The following is an 18,185-nucleotide window of genomic DNA, read 5'->3' on the forward strand; positions in this document are numbered from 1 at the left end:
TTCTTCTTTATCCATTCATCAGTCAGTGGACATTTGGGCCCTTTTCATAATTTGGCTATTGTAGATAATGCTGCTATAAAGATAGGGGTGCAGGTATCCTTTCAAATTAGTATTTTTATGTCTTAGGTTTAATTACCCAGTAATTCAATTGCTGGGTCATATGGTATTTCTATTTTTTTTTTTTAACATTTATTTATTTTTGAAGAGGAGGCAGATGTAGCACTGCCTCAAGGAAAAGACTTAAAATTTTTATCATGGCCAGTCCATCTGAAGGTTAGTTTGTTATCCTATTGCTCAAAGAATTCAGATCCAACAAATTGAAGAGTAGAGATATCTCCTGGATCCCAAGACCAAACTATATCATTTGTAGTGTGCCTTGTCAAATGAAAATATGGGATATCTTGTTTAAAAATTAAGAATTTCAAGATGATGATGGCATATCACATGAGGAGCTTTTCTAAGCATAGGGCTGTGTGACTACATTGGTCAAATGCCCATAAAGCCAGGATCCTACAGTCAAGCATGATTATCTTATAGGTGATGGAAAGCCACTGAAAGTTTCTATTGTTTTTTGATTAATAATCAGAATTAGAAATAACATAGGAAGTATGCTGATGTATTTCAGCACAATCATGTCATGTCTTTGGAGACTATGCCTTTCTTCTCTTCATCTTAGCTCTTTTGAGGGGACGTGTTTCTCTCTCTCTCAGTAAAGTTGCCTGTCTAGAGGTGTAGAAAGACCAAATTCCTTGGCATGACATCTAAGTCACTTGCTAAACTCACCCCTCCCTATCTCTTCAGTCTTAGCTTTCAAAATACCATGACACCCTACTTGCAATGATTTAGTGCCCTGAGTGTCCCAGGCTGATCCAGAGCTTCAGATCTTTGCTAAGCAGCTCCTCTGTATGGAATGCTCTTTCCCACTGCATCTCACTTACCAAAAACCTTTAAAATGTTAATTCTTGGGGCACCTAGGTAGCTCAGTAGGCTATGCTTCCAACTCTGGCTCAGGTCATGATCTCACAGTTCATGGGTTCGAGCCCTACATCTGGCTCTGTGCTGACTGTGCAGAACCTGGAGCATGTCCCTCCCTCGTTTCTGTTCTCTCTCAATAATAAACATTAAAAATTTAATAAATAAAATGCTAATTCTCTACGAAGGCTTAATAACCACACCCATCTACTCCTGTATAGTCCCTCTTATTCCACAATACTTTATAACATTCTCTGAACTCCATATAATAAACATTTATCAGGACATGTTTTTACTATAGCTTTAAAAATTACTTATATACATTGTACAGCTCCCAAGTGGACTACTAGACTATACAAGCAAATTGAGGACAGAAATCCTGATGTACCTTCTTACCTGTTATCCTCAGCTTAATCAGTGTCAAACGAATTCAGCAATAGCTAAGTGAATAGTTCTGAAATTTTAAATGACGATTTACACTATGTATATGACTGGCACTCATTCCTTCATTCATAAATAAAGCTCAGACATTAGCCTGAAGTACTTCTTTAAGAGGTAGTTAAGTGTAGAGTGACAAGTTACAAGACAGTGACAAATGACTGTGTATGATACTATACTCTTTATAATATCATGATTAGTAGCTAAACTTTTGACTAATGAGAAAACTTGCAGGGTTAAAACCCTAAAACTTTCAGCGTTGTACATACAATACAAGTAATTTCCCTACTGGGTATTTACACAAAGAAAACAAAAACACAAATTCAATGTTTATTGCAGCTTTTCTTTTCTTTCTTTTTTTTTTTTTTTTTTTCTGTAATCTCTGCACGCTCTGTGGGGATTGCATGGCCCTGAGATCAAGAGTTGCATGTTCTACCAACTGAGCCAAGCAAGCACCCCTACTGCAGCATTATTTACATCAGCCAAGATATGGAACCAATTCAAGTAGATAAGTAAAGAAGATATAGTATATATATAGTATATATTATAGTATACATAATGGAATATCACTCAACGATAAGAAAGAATGAGATCTTGCCATTTGTAACAACATGGATGGACTTAGGGTTATTATGCTAAAAGAAGTAAGTCAGAGAAAGACAAATACCATATAATTTCACTTAGATGTGAAATCTAAAAAATAAATAGACAAACAAAATACAGAAACAGACTCACAAATTCAGAGAACAAACTGGTGGTTGGCAGAGGGGATGGGGTGGTGGGATAGGTGAAATAAGTGAAGGGGATTAAGAAATACAAACTTTATAAAATAAATGTCATGGGGCACCTGACTGGCTCAATTGGTGGAGCATGTGACTCTTGATCTTAGGGTTGTGAATTCAAACCCCATTCTGGGCGTGGAGCTACCTAAAATAAATAAGTTAATTAAAAAAAAAATAGCACAGGAAAGAGAATCAATAACACTGTAATCACTTTGACAGATGACAGGTGACAAGCTACACTTACTGTGGTAAGCACTGCATAATGTATGGAATTGTCAAATCACTATGTAGCATAACTGAAGGTAATAGAGCACTGCATTTCAACTACACTTCAATAATAAAAGTTTAAAAAAAAACACGAAAAAATCTTCCAGGGTCGTAGAACACACTGTCATGAGCCAACTCAGTAAATAATCTACAATTTGTTTACGGTGGTCCCAAAGAAGCATACTTATGAAAAACTAAATATTTTCAGAAATTCTAGGAACTCTGAAAACTACTCAAATGTAGGTAATATTTTAGAAATATAAAATGAAACAAAAAATTTTTCCAGAATACTGGCTTAGTCTTCCTTTGAGCTATGGAGATTAGTCATATTTGTGTTTTATGAATTTGCTTGTAAATATAATTTCCATAGTGATTTGAACACATTTAAAGTTTGATACAAATATAACTTCTTCATGTTTTTATCTTGGCATTTATTTTCTTCCTTTACTGAATTTGTTTTTTTACTTTGTTTTGTTTACTATTAGTCAAAATCTCTTCTGAAGCAGATGTCCCATATATTCAAGTGACAATTTATTAAATCTTAAGGATGGACTGGCCTAAAAGTTTTGGTCTTAAACATCTCAAATTCTCAGGGTGCATATTTGTAGGATCTATCTGCACTTTGGTGGTAGAATTATGTGATATTTACTAATAATTGGTAGGAATATTCTCCTTCCATGAGCCTTAATTTTTAGATTTGTCCTCAACAGTTTTACACCCTAATTTTTCCAAGTGAACTTTAACATCATGTCACCAAGCTGGTCTGTCTCTCATTAAAAAAAAGTTGAAGGAGTACCAATGTGACTCAGAGAGTTAAGTGTTCGACTGACTCTTGATTTAGGCTCAGGTCAGGATCTCATGGTTCATGGGGTTGACCCCTGCTTTGGGCTCTGCACTGAACTGACAGCGTGAGCCTGCTCGGGATTCTCTCTTTCCTCTCCTCTCTCTGCCCCTCCCTTGGTTACACTCCCCTCCCTTAAGATAAACATTAAAAAAAAAAATTGAAATGTTTTATGGGACGATATTAATTTATAGGTAATTCTAGGGAGAATTTAAGTTTTGGGTTTTTCTTATTAAGAATAAGAAATGTTTCTCTTTAATACTTTTTTTCTTCTTTGTAGAGCTTTGAAGTTTTCATAATATAGGTCTTGTACATTTGGGTTAAATTATGGCCTATAGCTTTTATTTAACTATTGGGAAGGAAATTTTATTTAATTATATTTTCTAACTGGTTAAAGCATAGACTGTGTTATAGACTGAACTGTGTCCCTCCCAAAATTTAGGTTGAAGCCCTAACCACCAAAATGACTCTGTTTGGAGACAGAGTCTTTACGGAGGTAATTAAGGCTAAATAAGGTCACAAGGATGGGGCTCTAATCCAATAGGATTGGTGTCCTTATAAGAAAAGGAAGACACCAGGGGTACACTGTGAGGACACAGTGAAATGGTGGTCATCTGCAAGCTGAGGAGAGAGGTCTTAACAGAAACCAACTCTGTTGGCATCTTGATCTTGGACTTCCAGCCTCTAGAATTGTGAGAAAATAAATTTGTTTCTTAAGCGCTCCAGTTTGTGGTATTTTGTTGTGGTGGCCCTAGCACACTAGAATAGGCTGCAAATTCAAATGTCTACAGGAAGCAGACAAGTCAACATAAACCTGCAAATGTCAGGGTTGGGGCAGGGGGTGAGCGGTGTTAAAATCAGAAATGGTGGGGTTGGTGGAGGCAGAGATAAGGCCTCAGCAAGAAAGCAAACTAAAAGTAAGGAATACATAATTCTAACAAGACCTAACCTTCTACAGTGTTAATCTAGCTATTATTCTTACCTCTGTAAAATCTTCAGGTAAAGGTGAACCATCACAGTCTGTATCTTCTGCTCTCTCTTCAGATAACTTTCCATTGGTTTTCAATGAACCTGGGGAATAAATAAATAGGCCAAGTGGAATTAAAATGCTTCCTAGAGGCCTCCTTCTTGTACTCCTCTGTGTACCAACTTATTCATTCTGGTTCATCTACCTGGAACACAGGCATCTCCTGCTGCGCTATTTTGGTTTAAAAGATTCTGGGCTTCCTCATCCACAACATCCAGCAGAGACTGAATAACTTCAGCTTCTTGAGGATCATCATAAATATCATCTTCTTGTACATTAGATTCTTGAAAAACAGTAATTTTACATGAGATTTTACTTTAAAAATAGTGATATGAGAAAGAGACACTATAGCAGGTCTTTCAAATTTCAAGCATCTACTTTGAAAGGCAGCCCGTGATTGGAAAAACAGCTAGAAAAACTAGAAATGGAACCCAGCCATTTGTAGCTCTGGTACTACTCTGGCTGCTGTGACAGAAGATCACACAAATACAGCTTAAAAAGAACAAACCAAAATCTAGGTCTGTGAGTAAATCTTTCCACGAGACATCAATAATCTAATGCTTATTTTCCTAAATTGATTCCAAATTATTAATTCATGAAAAAAAGTCAAACAAAGAAGCTAGGTTTCAAAAATTAAGGATATAACAGTGTAGCCCAAACACGTTCAAAAAAAATTTTCTAAATTCTTAGGTTGCCTGTGAATTGCTGCTTCAAAGGAATATAAGAAACACTATCAAACAAAACCAGCAATCTTTTTAATCATTTAAAAATACTTTTACTATTAGAGATGAGAATGTATACAGGACATTGGTACCATAATGCAGTGAACAATAATTAATTTTACAGTGTTCTTTTATTTCTTTGAACAACAATCCTTCCTTTTTATGCTATAGAAACATGTAAGCCCAATACCTAATATTTCTTTATTACCTAACTATTAAGGCATTTAGACTAATTGGATGACTGATTTGGAAAAAACTACCTTTGGAGAGAATCAAGTCCGCTGATCCCTTCATCTGATAAGTAGAGCATTTTCCTTCAGGGCACAAAACTTCAATTTTTTCTTCCCCATTAACCTAAAGTATGAAACCAGAGCAAAACATTGGTTTACTATTTTGCTAACTTCCAGGATTAGGGAGGGACTGTAGATTGCCCCACCGTGTCCTTCTCTCCCTCACCCCTTGTACCTAATCCACTTTATATCAGCCCATGATAGATGAATGTTTCTAGGAAACATCAGTACAATGGAATGTACAAAGAGAATGGGACTTTTCTGTTATCCAAAACCTCTGGAAACAGCCGATCATACAACATCAAATCAGTATCACTATTCCAAGAATTCTCACAATGTTTACTAACATAAATTTGACTCGCCAAAAGAGAACTCTATTATGTAGTATTTTCTAAACTTATCTAATTGCAGAAGTCTATTTTTTGAGGCATATTTTATACAAGTTGACTTCCTTAAATCTTTTCAGAAAAGTTTTTTAAGATCATTAACTAATAGGTTGAGGGAAAGGGAAAAAAATCTTTTAAGTATTTGTGAAGCTGTGACTTGAACATAAACTCCAGTTTAACATCCTGGTCAACCGTTGGATATAAAGATTTTAAGTCTAGTCTAAATCTCATCTCAATTCAAGAAAATAACAATGGGTTCATAACTACAAATTGATTATTAAACAGAATGTAACTTTCTAACTCAAATTGTGAACACTTCATGGTGCATGGCCTATTGAAAGAAAAATGATTTGGACAAAAATACTAAATTAAACGATTAGGATAAAATAAAATAATTTTATACAAATAAAAGGCCGTTGGGTCTGAAGATTTTACTTTTTTTATCAAGATAAAAAGTAGAAATGATAGGTGCAATAGAATGATTTCTTCATAAATAGTGGTTACATAACATCAAATTTTACTGGATTGTGAAACTCCAATCTTCATGAGAAATTCATAGCACAGACATTAGCATCAAGGACAGAATATTGTTTGAGAAACTTCCTGGAAGATTTTAACTCCAACAAAAAATGTTTGCAACCATAAATAACAAAGATCCTAGCTTCTGAGGGTTTTATTTTAACTTAAACAGAAATTCTCCCCTTTGCCCCTTCAACAACATGTTGATATTTAAAAAGAAAATAAGCACCATACAACACGACTAACACTAGAAATACGTGCAAATTCAGCTGTTCCAGCTCTGTGCAATTGTAGACTGTATGAATAAACAGGGAATAGTGGGTCTTGCTGTCTCTTAATCCACAAACATACCAAGACTAAGACACTTTTATTTCTGTGTCCCAATCATTTCTGACTAAGACATTTTCATTTCTGTGTCCCAATCATTTCTGCCTAATAATTCTTCTACTGCAATATCTTTTTAGGATTTGCTGGACCAGTGAGATGAAAGACATAGACTTTTGGCCTTCTGGTCACTAAATTTTCCTTCTATGCTAAATCCAGCTCTTCTCCAGATTTTGCTGAGATGCCAGGATTTCCAGATTACTAGGAGATCAATGCCTCAGCTTTGGAGCTTACGTGGAAAGGCATTCAAATAGTGGGGTTCAGAACAGACTATGGAATGTGTGTGGGATTAAACAATTCCACAAAGTGAATATCCAGCTGGGATGAGTTTAGAATGTTCATTACATGCCAAAAGAAAATAGTAAAAAGGAAATGTTATACAAACAAATGAGTACTCACATAGCCTTAGAGAGAAAGCTTGAAGTGGAATTCAGCTATGTATTAAAGCAGTTTTGTTTCATCAACTCCACATTTTTCGTTGCTAATCTTAAATGATTTAGGTTCTTACATTTTATTATGAGGTAAAGCATTTTCCATGTCTTTCTAAAAGCAAATAAGTCTATTTCTTTTGTCAGTATTGTTTTTCCTTACTAGCAGTAGAGAATTGTCCTTTGAGGGTCACTGTTGATCAACATTAACCCAAAGGACAAATTCTACTCTTAATTATGTATGTTCTTCTCTTCTAGCTATCTAAGACACAACCAGAAGAACTGTGCACTTTAATAAAAAGATCCCAGTGCTGAAGCTATCTGTTTAAGAGATTAGCTTATATAAGAGCTGAATATGTGCCAAATGATGTAGGGTTGCTTGTGCAGCGCCTTTATACTGCGTGCTTTACTTAGCAAGGTTTATTAGTTCACTAAAATATATTCCTATTATCACTACATGTATCTAAAAAAGGTAAATATTTAAATGTGAAATCGGTTTGGTTTGAGACACAAACAAGCTGATTATTTATTTATTTATTATTTTTTTAAAAGTTTATTTATTTTTGAGAGAGAGAGACACACACACAGAGAATGAGCAAGAGAGGGTTAGAGAGAGAGGGAGACACAGAATCTGAAGCAGGCTCCAGGCTTTGAGCTGGCAGCAAGGAGTCCGATACAGGGCTTGAACCCATGCACTGTGAGATTATGACCTGAGCCAAAGTTGGATGCTTAACTGACTGAGCCATCCAGGTGCCCTAACAAGCTGGTTATTTAGATAAGGTGGTATGATAGGAAGAAGGTGGCCTTTTCCTTACCTTGGAGAATGAATTACTAGGAGTGAGGGCAGGCTTGTGGCAAGGCTCCACAGTGTGGTGACCTGAAAGGAACAAACAGAAAGTAAGAGAAGAGCCAGGTGGGACCACAATAGGGACATCAAAACAGTGAAAGAAAACATTTCTGTGCATGTTCTTACTTTTATTAGTGCACTAAAAGAGGTCATATTTCAAAGTGATTTAAAACCAACTAGAAGAAATCAAGTATTAGAAAACGGCTTATCCGAAAGAAAAAAGCTAATTTCTTAAAAGAGAATACTGTAGTCTGCACAAAAGCTCAGTTTGGGGTGAATGGTTCTAGGATGAGACACTGAATATAAATTCTCTCAGCTGAATGGGAGAGGCAGGTTTCACAGGCATCACACTCACTTTACTATTTAAGAGAAGATAGACATTCATATCATTTCATAAAGGGAATCAATTTAACACAGTAAATTACAGATACAACAAAATAGAACTTTTAATATATGCATAAACCAAATGTCACTTTTAACTCTTAGCCACCATTACAAAGATTCAATATATAAATTATCTCTCTTACAGTTAAAAAATCACATTTACTACATGGCAATGAGAAACAATGAAATCTGGCCATGTGTAGCAACATGGATGGACCTTGAGGGTGTTATGCTGAGCGAAATAAGTCAGGCAGAGAAGGACAAATATCATATGTTTGCACGTATAGGAGGATTAGGAGGAACTTGACGGAGGAACAAGGGGGAGAAGAAGGGCGGAAATGGTGGGGGAAAGGGAGAGAAGCAAACCATGAGAGACTTTTGAATGCTGACAAAAACTGAGGACTGATGGATGTGGGGGGAGGGGGAGATGGGCATGGAGGAGGACACTTGTGGGGATGAGCACTGAGTGTTATGTGGAAACTAATTTGACAATAAACTATTAAAAAAAATCACATTTAAAATAATTTTATTCATAAATTAATGAATTTATTTTAAAGTCTTAAAATATTCATATTTGAAATATAAATCAGAGTTTGGAAAAGTTAAAACAGAAAAGAAAAGAAAAAAATACTTCTATTTGAGACTCAAGCACTTGTATTTGAGAATGACCTAAAAATAATTCCACCTAGAAAGATAAAGGCTGATGTGAAATTTTTATATATGAATTTCTATAATTATGTGGATGATGTTACAGAGTCAAGAACGTCTTTTAATATTATTTCCAGGAGGTATAAAACATTATCAAACTTCCAGGAAAAGTACTGAAAAAGTATACCAGTAATAAACTACAGGTTCAAAAAGTCATATTGGAATAGTTCAGAACACAATAGCATATTGTTTGTCCTTTCTCCCTCCTGTTCCCATAACTGCCCTTCACCTTGTCTCCAAGTAACCACTAATCTGCTTTCGTCACTATGATTTGTATCTTTTTAAATTTTGATTACATGGAATAATACAATATAAACTCTTTTCTGTCTGGCTCCTTTCACTAATCTGTCTTATGTGGAGGGAATTTTGATTAGGTTGCTACTTTTTATTTAAATTACATTTAAATTATTTATTACAACTTTTACTGTATCAACAGACCATTTTTATTACTGAGTATTATTCTGTTGTTTGGATATTTTGCAATTGGTTTATTCATTCAACAGTTTTTTTGACATTTGAGTGGTTCTTGATTTTGGCTTTTACAAAGGAAGCTGCTAAAACATTCATGTACAGGTTTTTGTATATGGATATTTACTTTCTTTTGAGTAAACAAAAAGGAGTGGAATGGCTGGGCCGTATGGGAGGTACATGTTTAAATAAAAAAAAAATCTCTGTTTTAAAAAATGGTTGTACCATTTTAAATTCCCATCGCTATTAAAGAGTTCCTATTTTTAATATCTGATTTTAGGAACTCATAAAGAAATCTGTTCCAAGGGAGTCAAGTGAGACAACCCCATAATGACAGATCACTATGCAGTTTCTACAAAGAGTGGCCAACAGGCAACTACCTGGAGGTCACTAGAAAAAGGCTCTCCTGACTGTTCCGTGATATAGTCCAACTCTAATATGAACTGGAACCATTAGAGAGCAACAAAGATCCTTAAGGCGTTCAAAACGCTTTAGTATTTTGAAGATAAACTACAACTGCAGTAGTGAGATTCATTTGGTAGGTAGATACTCCTGCCTGATAACCTAAAAGTTTAGTCACGTATGAAGTACTGAATTCACATTTCAAATACATTAATTTCAACCACATTCCTGCATCTATCATTCTTATCACTAGCATTAGAAGCTAGGTTTACTGAACCCGATTATGTGAATGAGAGCATGGAATCAGACACCCCAGGTTTAAATTCTGGCTCTACCATTCATTAACTCTGTGGGGTTGGCAGGTTATAAAACTTCTCTGTGTCTCAATTTCTCCTATAAATGGAGGATAATAGGAACACTCTTCTCACAGGGTTTTATGAGGACTAAAGCACTTAGAAGAATGCTTAGTCTGAAGAAAAAGCATTAAATTTATGTTAGCGGGGGCCATAACCACTAATGCTACAATTTCTATTATTATGCTAGAATGTAAGACAGATACTTTTTTTCTTCATTGCCATGCTTAAAATGCCCAGACCAATGCTTGGCACAGAGAAGAGGTTCAATAACTGTCTGAATAAATTACTCTGTGATAATCATTATGATAAGCATCACATATTACTGTATTTATGCTTCATTATAACCTTACAAGATAGATAGTACTAATATTTTTATTTTATTAATAGGAAATAGAAGCTTGGATATGGGTCAAGTAACTTGCAAAGGGCACATAGAACTTATAAACTCAGGTCTGTCTGGCTGTAAATCCCATGATCCATGCTGCTCAACTATTTCCTATTACACACTGAATTTTAGAGATGCTTTTATTTAAATGTAAGTTTTTGCACTTAGAGAGATCCTGAAAAACACTCTAGAAGGGCAATAAAGGCACTGTAGTGCTAGTCCCCAAACTTGCTTTTGGGAAAAAAAATAGTCATTTCTGCATAACTACTTGTGTCACAAAATAAATGTATCCTTACCGTTGGCTTTGGTTGACTGTGGGGCTGCAAGAGCGGCTCTCTTGGAACTGGGGACCACTGGATGACCATCTCTTTGTTATAGATAAAAAGAAAAGGCAATTCCAAATTATTTAAGATGTTTGTTTAAATACCCTTTGAACCACTTGGTGACTACTGAGCCACAGGAATTTTATTCTAGATGGGCTGCAGACAAAATTTTTTATCAATTTTCATCTACCTCTCTTGTGGAGGGAGATATCCTGGACCCAAAAAAGATTAAGAATAATTTCCTTAAATTTTTAAATGTTTTTTTTTTTTTTTTTTTAAANGAAGTTGGACGCTTAACCAACTGAGTCACACAGGTGCCCCAAGAATCATTTCTTTACATGATCTTTCTCTGGGTTTAGGATTAACACATCACTGTATTTCCCCTCATTTAAAACCCTTGTAATATTCATGATCGAATAATGTAGTTCACTGTCCTTCAGGTGATAGTTCAAAGATAACTTAAGAATTATAAATGACTAAGTTTTGTGTATCTGAAGCTCTTGATATGTATTTTTTAAAAAGTTAAAGTGAAAATCTAGACTATACATATATATATATATATGTGTGTATGTAAAGGATTATAAGAAGGATAGTACCATCCAATGTGAAAAACTGTCAAAAAGACATCACCTTGGAAACTAGAGGACTGGTATGCGGTCTCATCACTGCTAGTACTTGAGAGAAAAGGGAGGTTGCCTAAAGTATATAGTGTTGGGAGAAGCAATTTACCACAGGCCGTAAGCATCCTGCATATTCTTCCTGGGTACCCCAGAAATGCAAGGCCCTGACTGCTTTTTATCTGGGCCAGTTCTCAAGGCTGTAATAAGCAGGCCTGAGCAATGAGGGAGCCTCTCTCTCCAAATAAAAAGCAGGTTTTCTTACAGTCTGTTGTAAAGGGGTGGGTTCCTCTTCTCATCGTATCCCTCTTCTGTAGTACAACCCACTGCATGTGCAGGAATCCACTAGGACCATGTGTATCATCTTCAGGGGACTTAGAAGATGTGTGGAACTTGTACCAATACCATGCTTTTGCTGCTTGTGGTTACTAAAAAAGCATTTTGTCTCTGACCCAGGAGTTTTGTAACTTCTACCAGCACTCAAGAAACAATAACAATAACAAGAAACAATAACTCAAGAAATAATAATCAAGAAACTTACCTTGCAAGTAGGGTAAGACCACAGACCCTATACAGTTCTTGACACACAGACAGTTACCACAAATATATACTTCTCTGTTATTGCTAGCTGTGGACTTCAAAGAGGGTAGATATAAATAGTAGTGGAGAGAGCCAGAAGAATGAAGGGGAAAGTAATAGTGACTAGCACCACCATATCTGTTGTGACTACAGTGATGACAAAAGCAGAAAGGCAAAAGAAAGTGATTTTAGAGCTAGGGGGAAGGATACTCTACTGGTTTTGAGGCAAAAAATTTAGCTGGATCTATGGTTCGCAGAGATGTTAATTTTCACAAAAATATTTTCCAGATTATTTGAACACTTTCCTCTTCCACTAATTACCACTCAGCTACACCTCTGAAAATAAATGTATTCTGATCTAATTTTTAGAAATATATGAGGTAGGGGGGCTTGGATGGCTCAGTAGGTTAAGCGTCCGACTCTTGATTTTGGCTCAGGTCATAACATCGCAGTTCATGGGATTGAGCCCCATGTTGGGCTCCACACTGACAGCGTGGAGCCTACTTAGGATTCTTTCTCTCTCAAAATAAATAAATAAACTTAAGAAAAAATAAAATAAATACATGAGGGAAACAGACTAGGGATTATATTCAAAGAAAAAGTCCACATTCAAATTTAAAGGTTTAGAAGGATCAAATGTTTATGATTAAATGATTTATTACACATTCTATAATTTGAAAGACATACTATGTAAAACTCACTATTTATCACAGACATAAATATAACATAAATGTGTAATCTAGAAAGCCTGGCTGTATGTACAGTGCCATAGGCAGAATAATGGCCCCAGAAAGGTGTCTAAATCCTAATCCTCCAAACCTATGAATATGTTACCTTACAGGATAAAAGGGATTTTAAAGTTGTAAATTAGGTATCTCAAGATGAGGAGATTATCTTGGACTATCTGGGTGGGTCCAATGTAAACACAGAGGTCCTTATAAATGAATGAGGAAGGCAGGAAAGAGTCAGAGAAAGAGATGTGAGAACATAAGTAGAGTGTTATGACTGCTGGCTTTGAGGATGGAAGAGGGTCATAAACCAAGGAATACAGGGAATCTCTAGAAGGTGGAAAAGGCAAGGAGATGGATTTTCTCCTGGAGCCTCTTACAGAAGGAATGCAGCCCTGATAACATTTTGATTTTAGTCCTCTGAAATCCATTTTGGATTAATGACCTTCAGAACTATTAATAAACTCGTATAATTTATGCCAGTATATTTGTAGTAATTTGAAACTAAAGCATACAGTTTTTTCAACTTATTTCTATTATAAAGTGAAAGAAAAGCTGCCATTAGCATTTCTCATAATGTGAAATTGTTATGAGGTTATGGTGAAAGTGAGGATTCTATGCCTCATTGGCTGTAGACATGAGGTTTGGGTAGAACTAACTGTCTCAGCTCTGGGAATGGGCCAGGACTGGCCTAGGCCAATCAATATATTTTTATCCCTTTGGCTCAATTCAGGGAATGGCCTTAATTTGGGTCTAAGGCAATCAGCAGACAGTCCTTCCTTTACTGTGGTTATTGGTGAGAATTGTTAGAAGATTGCTCTGGATGGTGCATATGCAGGAACTGACACAGCCACTTAATCATGAAGGAAACACATACACAGAAGAGAGAATAACTGAAAACAGCAAAAAATGGAGCCAGAGCCTGCATCAAATTTCACCTGATGACCACTGCACCTCATCTCTGCACTTTTAAAATCCTATAAACAAGTAAATTCCCTTTATTGTTTAAACCAAGTTGAGTTGTATTTTCTTTTACTTGCAATTGAAAACATCCTGACAAATGCAGTAACCACCCTATTATTAACTGCAAACATGTATCCAAACACTAATCCACTTAGAGTGCTCTTGGAATCTCCTATTAAGAAGTCTGTTCTAGCTTTCTAAATATCTGCCAGTTTAGTTGTGAGTTGCTAATTCAGGAATATCTTTTTAAGATAATGTAAGGGTGGTTAAAAGCCTGAAACATGTCCAAAAGCACAAAACCCACAAGTAATTGGAGAGTACCTTGTTGCTTTCAGCACCACTGAAGGAAGGGACATGTCTAAGGCTCTCTCAGCTTCTTCCAAAGTCATTCCTTGTGTGCTGATTCCATTCACATAGTGGATGATGTCCAATAGCTGGAGATTACCTTCAATGGCTGCAACTGACCTCGGATTGATATCACTAATATATACCACTTGATGAAGGCTGTCATGACCTCCAGATAAGGAAAAACCTTCAGGGAATAGAAAATATTGGTTTTCTTTAGTCTTAAGAGTACTTACTTTTAATCTAGCCAACAAAAATCACAGTGCACAAAGCCTGAATGTGCATTACCCAACTCCTCTTTGTTGCCTGTTAATATAATATCAGGTAGCAAATGAGGCAGCACTGGCATCCTGGGTAATTCTAGAACTCGTCCTAGAACTAATCTGACTGTCTTGGGTGCAGCTCGGAGCAGATTCACTGCATCTGTGTGAGTCATGTTTGTCACATCTGTGTCATTAACCTACAAAAATGAAAAAGAGGCAAAAAAAGATTACACTTTTGGAAAGAGAAGTTGCCATGAAAATATAGCAATCTCCCTAGCTCTACATTAGCCAGCGAGAGAGTGGTCTCTAATTTATTGCTAATTCACTTTACTGTGGAAATCATAAGTACAATGATCAAGTAATTACATGTGAAATAATAATGTAGAATACCTAACAAATGCATCATTATTTTGCCAGTATAGGAAATTTATCCTCATGGTAATTTAAAAACTTTCTGTCCCTAAGACTCAAGACAGCTTATTTAATGCTTTAAGTAATATTAGAGGGACTTGCAAATTAAAAAGGGAACTTTAAGCATTCCCTAAACTGTTAACTATGTAAAGGCCTTTATTTTTAAGATGTGGAGAAGGAAAACATAAACCATACAAAGAAATGGAGTGTTATATTAACTCAACCTTCTTATTCTTCCTTCTCCAGCCCTAGCTTGGTCTTTGGCCACATTGCACAAATCCATTCTTTACTGTCTCACCTTTATGAGCCGATCCCCAGGTCTTAGTCTTCCATCACTTTTGGCTGGATCTTGAATGACATCATGAACATAACAACCAATACTCTGATTGCCTTTGGTTACTGTAAAGCCCAGGCTTCCTTTTTCTGATTTAATTAGGGTAATGAGGAGTTCTACTTCCTAGGGGAAGAAAACAGTGACTCTTCAGGTTGTCTATTTTTGCCCATCGATAAACAGAGATGACTATTATTTCTATTGAATCACAGAAGAGGAAATCAAACCTTAAAAGATTACTGATCTTAGCCAAGTGAAGCTAGGTCTATCCAATTCCAGATAAAATGTACCTCCATCTAAGAGTTGGGTTTAGAAACAATACTATGTGTTTGTCTAAAGACATTGAGGCAAAACTTACTCTTGTTTCAAGTTTTGTGTTTTCAAGATAAACAAGGACACATGAATGGGTATAGTTTGATGAACCTTTGATATATATTTTGAGGGGAAGGTTTAGAAAAATTCTTCATCTATTTCTGAACAATTAAGGCAGATGACCCAGAGCCACAAAAGAAAAGGGTTTCTTGTATAAAGATGATGCCTTTAGGTGATTAGATATTACAACTTCATTCAGTTGTAAAAAAAATTTTTTTTTTTAAAAGATTTTGACTGAGAAGTGCCTGGATAGCTCAGTTGGTTGAGCATCTGGCTCTTGATTTTGGCTCAGGTCATGTTTCCAGGGTCATGGAATTGAACCCCGTGTTGGGCTCCATGCTGACTATGGAAACTGCTTGTGATTCTCTCTCTCCCTCTTCTGCCTCTCTCCCATGCTTATGCTCTCTCTCTCAAATTAAAAAAAAAAAAAAAGATTTTGAATGAGATATGAAGGATGCTTATAGCTTACAGGGATGATGACACATGTCTAAAGGAAATCTTTCAAAGATTTTCATTTTTCTGAGAAAAGATTATTTTCTACTGTTGAGAATGAAACTGAAGATGTACATGTTACACACACACACACACACACACACACACACACACACATACACTCTTCTAGGCAAACCAAGTATCTGAAGAGATTAACTCCAAAATGTTTATGATTTTTTGGTGGTGAGATTACCAGTGGTTTTCATATTTTTAGAATCTTTTTGTTTTTAATTTTCCAATGATAAATATTTATTACTTGGATAATAAAAACAATATTGAAAAAGGCTGATTTCAATCAATGTAAAGGATATTATTCCTGGAAATTTGGCTTCCAAACTGAATTTAAAGATTCAGAAGTTCTAAGGCTATTTGTACAATGTAAAGGATTCCATTTGGGCACATACAAAAACATGTGGCAGAGAAAATATTACATTCATAATTGATTAAAAACTAAATAGGCAACTCATCAGGACTTGGGAAATAGCAGATGTTGTATTAGGTGCTCTACCTATATTTCTTTTAATCCTCACCACAGTCCTAGGAGATTACTAGCCCTGTTTTATAGCCAGAACTACTAAGGCTCAGAAGAATGAAGTAATTCCACAGGCATCTACCAAATCACAGTAAGTCAGGGGTAGCATCAGGATTTATATCCATGTCTTTTTGCCTTTTCCCCTGATTCTCAGCAGAGAAACACACCAGATATGTTCTCTACTTATTGGACATGGATAGGAACCTACTCTAAAAGACAGCCTTTTCTCTAAAGGAAAGCTTTGTGTAACTACATCTTAATTGACAAAATATGTATATTTTTTAAGTTTATTTATTTTGAGAGAGAGAGAAAGAGAGAGAGTATGCATGTGTGAGCGTGCAAATGGAGGAAGGGCAGACACACAGAATCCCACACAGGCTCTGTATATAGTCAGTGCAGAAATTTTCACAGGGCTCAAACTCATGACATGAGCTGAAGTCAAGAGTCGGACGCTTAACCAACTGAGACATCCAGGTGCCCCAGAATTTTCTTAATACAGAGGAAACAACTCACCAGCTCAAAGTCTTCGAGGTGGTTTTCCAAGTCATTTTTCAAAGACGTCAAACTTTCTTGTCTAGTTGGTTCAGAAATGTGATGTGTATGATATTTATCCATTGAATTAGTGGAAGCAGATTCTGATTGGAGTTGATAGCTCTGCCCAAGAGTCATGTCCAGTGGTAGAGGAGAAGGAGGATTACTACAGAGACAAAGAAGCAAGACTATTTTCAAATACATTTCAATGCCAATACAGTAAGTTTGTGCCACAGAAAGTGCTTAACACATATTCAAGTCTGCTTATGACTGCATTCCTAGCTAGTTTTTGACTGACTCTGGACTATGAATTTATTTCATGCCTGCTATATGTGAACAATACCAATTTTTATTTCCTGTCCACTTTCCATTTTTTTTTGATGTTTATTTATTTTTGAGAAAGAGGGAGAGAGAGAGAAAGAGAGAGGGAGTGCAAGAGGGGAAGAGCAGGGAAAGAGGGAGACACAAAATCCAAAGCATACAGAGTCCAACAAAGGGTTCAAACTCAAGAACCATGAGATCATGACCTGAGCCAAAGTTGTAAGCTTAACTGACTTAGCCACCCAGGTGCCCCAGTCCAGATTCTATTTTGAAGCTCTTCAAACTGCATAAATTAGTAAGATAAGATAGGTTAAATAAACAGACTTTTGATTCTGAGTTGTTAATTCAAGGCTGAGTTCTCTTTCACCATAATAAGAAAGAGGAGAAAGAAGAAAAGAATATAAGTCCTATTTCTGTTGTTATTTGGATGATCCACTGGGGAAAAGAACCCCAAAACACCAAAAGAACTTGAACAAATATGATTGCACTGAGATATACACAAAGATGTAACCAAAAGGTAAAATGTATGAATAACTGTTAGAGGTATAGAAGTAGTCTTTTTCTTTTTTTGCCTCTGTGCTTACCTTTTGCAAATTCTGTCTCTTCCCCACCAATCACTTCTCTTTACATTAGTAATCCCTACTCTCCTATCCAACCAGTATCAAAATAGGTCTCTTCTCTTTCTTTTAAGTAATATGAATGATGGTGACATACAAACAACTTTCCCAATTACTAGTAAATATTCCCAAGAGAGCAGCAAGTCTCAGGTTG

General features: G+C 35.9%; 1 protein-coding gene across 9 annotated transcripts in view; it reads right to left on the reverse strand.

The window, feature by feature from the left end:
* The window catches only part of PTPN13 (protein tyrosine phosphatase non-receptor type 13), a 199,399-nt gene that overhangs the window by 16,104 nt on the left and 165,110 nt on the right, over nucleotides 1-18,185 (reverse strand). For 8 of the 9 annotated variants that reach the window (XM_077765150.1, XM_077765152.1, XM_077765151.1 and 5 more), the window contains 9 exons: nucleotides 17,076-17,259; nucleotides 15,134-15,292; nucleotides 14,450-14,621; nucleotides 14,138-14,348; nucleotides 10,903-10,973; nucleotides 7,872-7,933; nucleotides 5,310-5,403; nucleotides 4,473-4,610; nucleotides 4,283-4,371 (listed from right to left, as the gene is read on the reverse strand). In XM_077765150.1, coding sequence (XP_077621276.1) covers nucleotides 4,283-4,371; nucleotides 4,473-4,610; nucleotides 5,310-5,403; nucleotides 7,872-7,933; nucleotides 10,903-10,973; nucleotides 14,138-14,348; nucleotides 14,450-14,621; nucleotides 15,134-15,292; nucleotides 17,076-17,259 — 1,180 coding nt within the window. The remainder of the gene's footprint in view (nucleotides 1-4,282; nucleotides 4,372-4,472; nucleotides 4,611-5,309; nucleotides 5,404-7,871; nucleotides 7,934-10,902; nucleotides 10,974-14,137; nucleotides 14,349-14,449; nucleotides 14,622-15,133; nucleotides 15,293-17,075; nucleotides 17,260-18,185) is intronic. The other variant, XM_077765149.1, reaches the window with a different exon arrangement.

The sequence above is a fragment of the Crocuta crocuta genome, unplaced genomic scaffold, assembly GCF_008692635.1.
Source record: "Crocuta crocuta isolate KB4526 unplaced genomic scaffold, BGI_CrCroc_1.0 scaffold134, whole genome shotgun sequence".
NCBI lineage: Eukaryota > Metazoa > Chordata > Mammalia > Carnivora > Hyaenidae > Crocuta > Crocuta crocuta.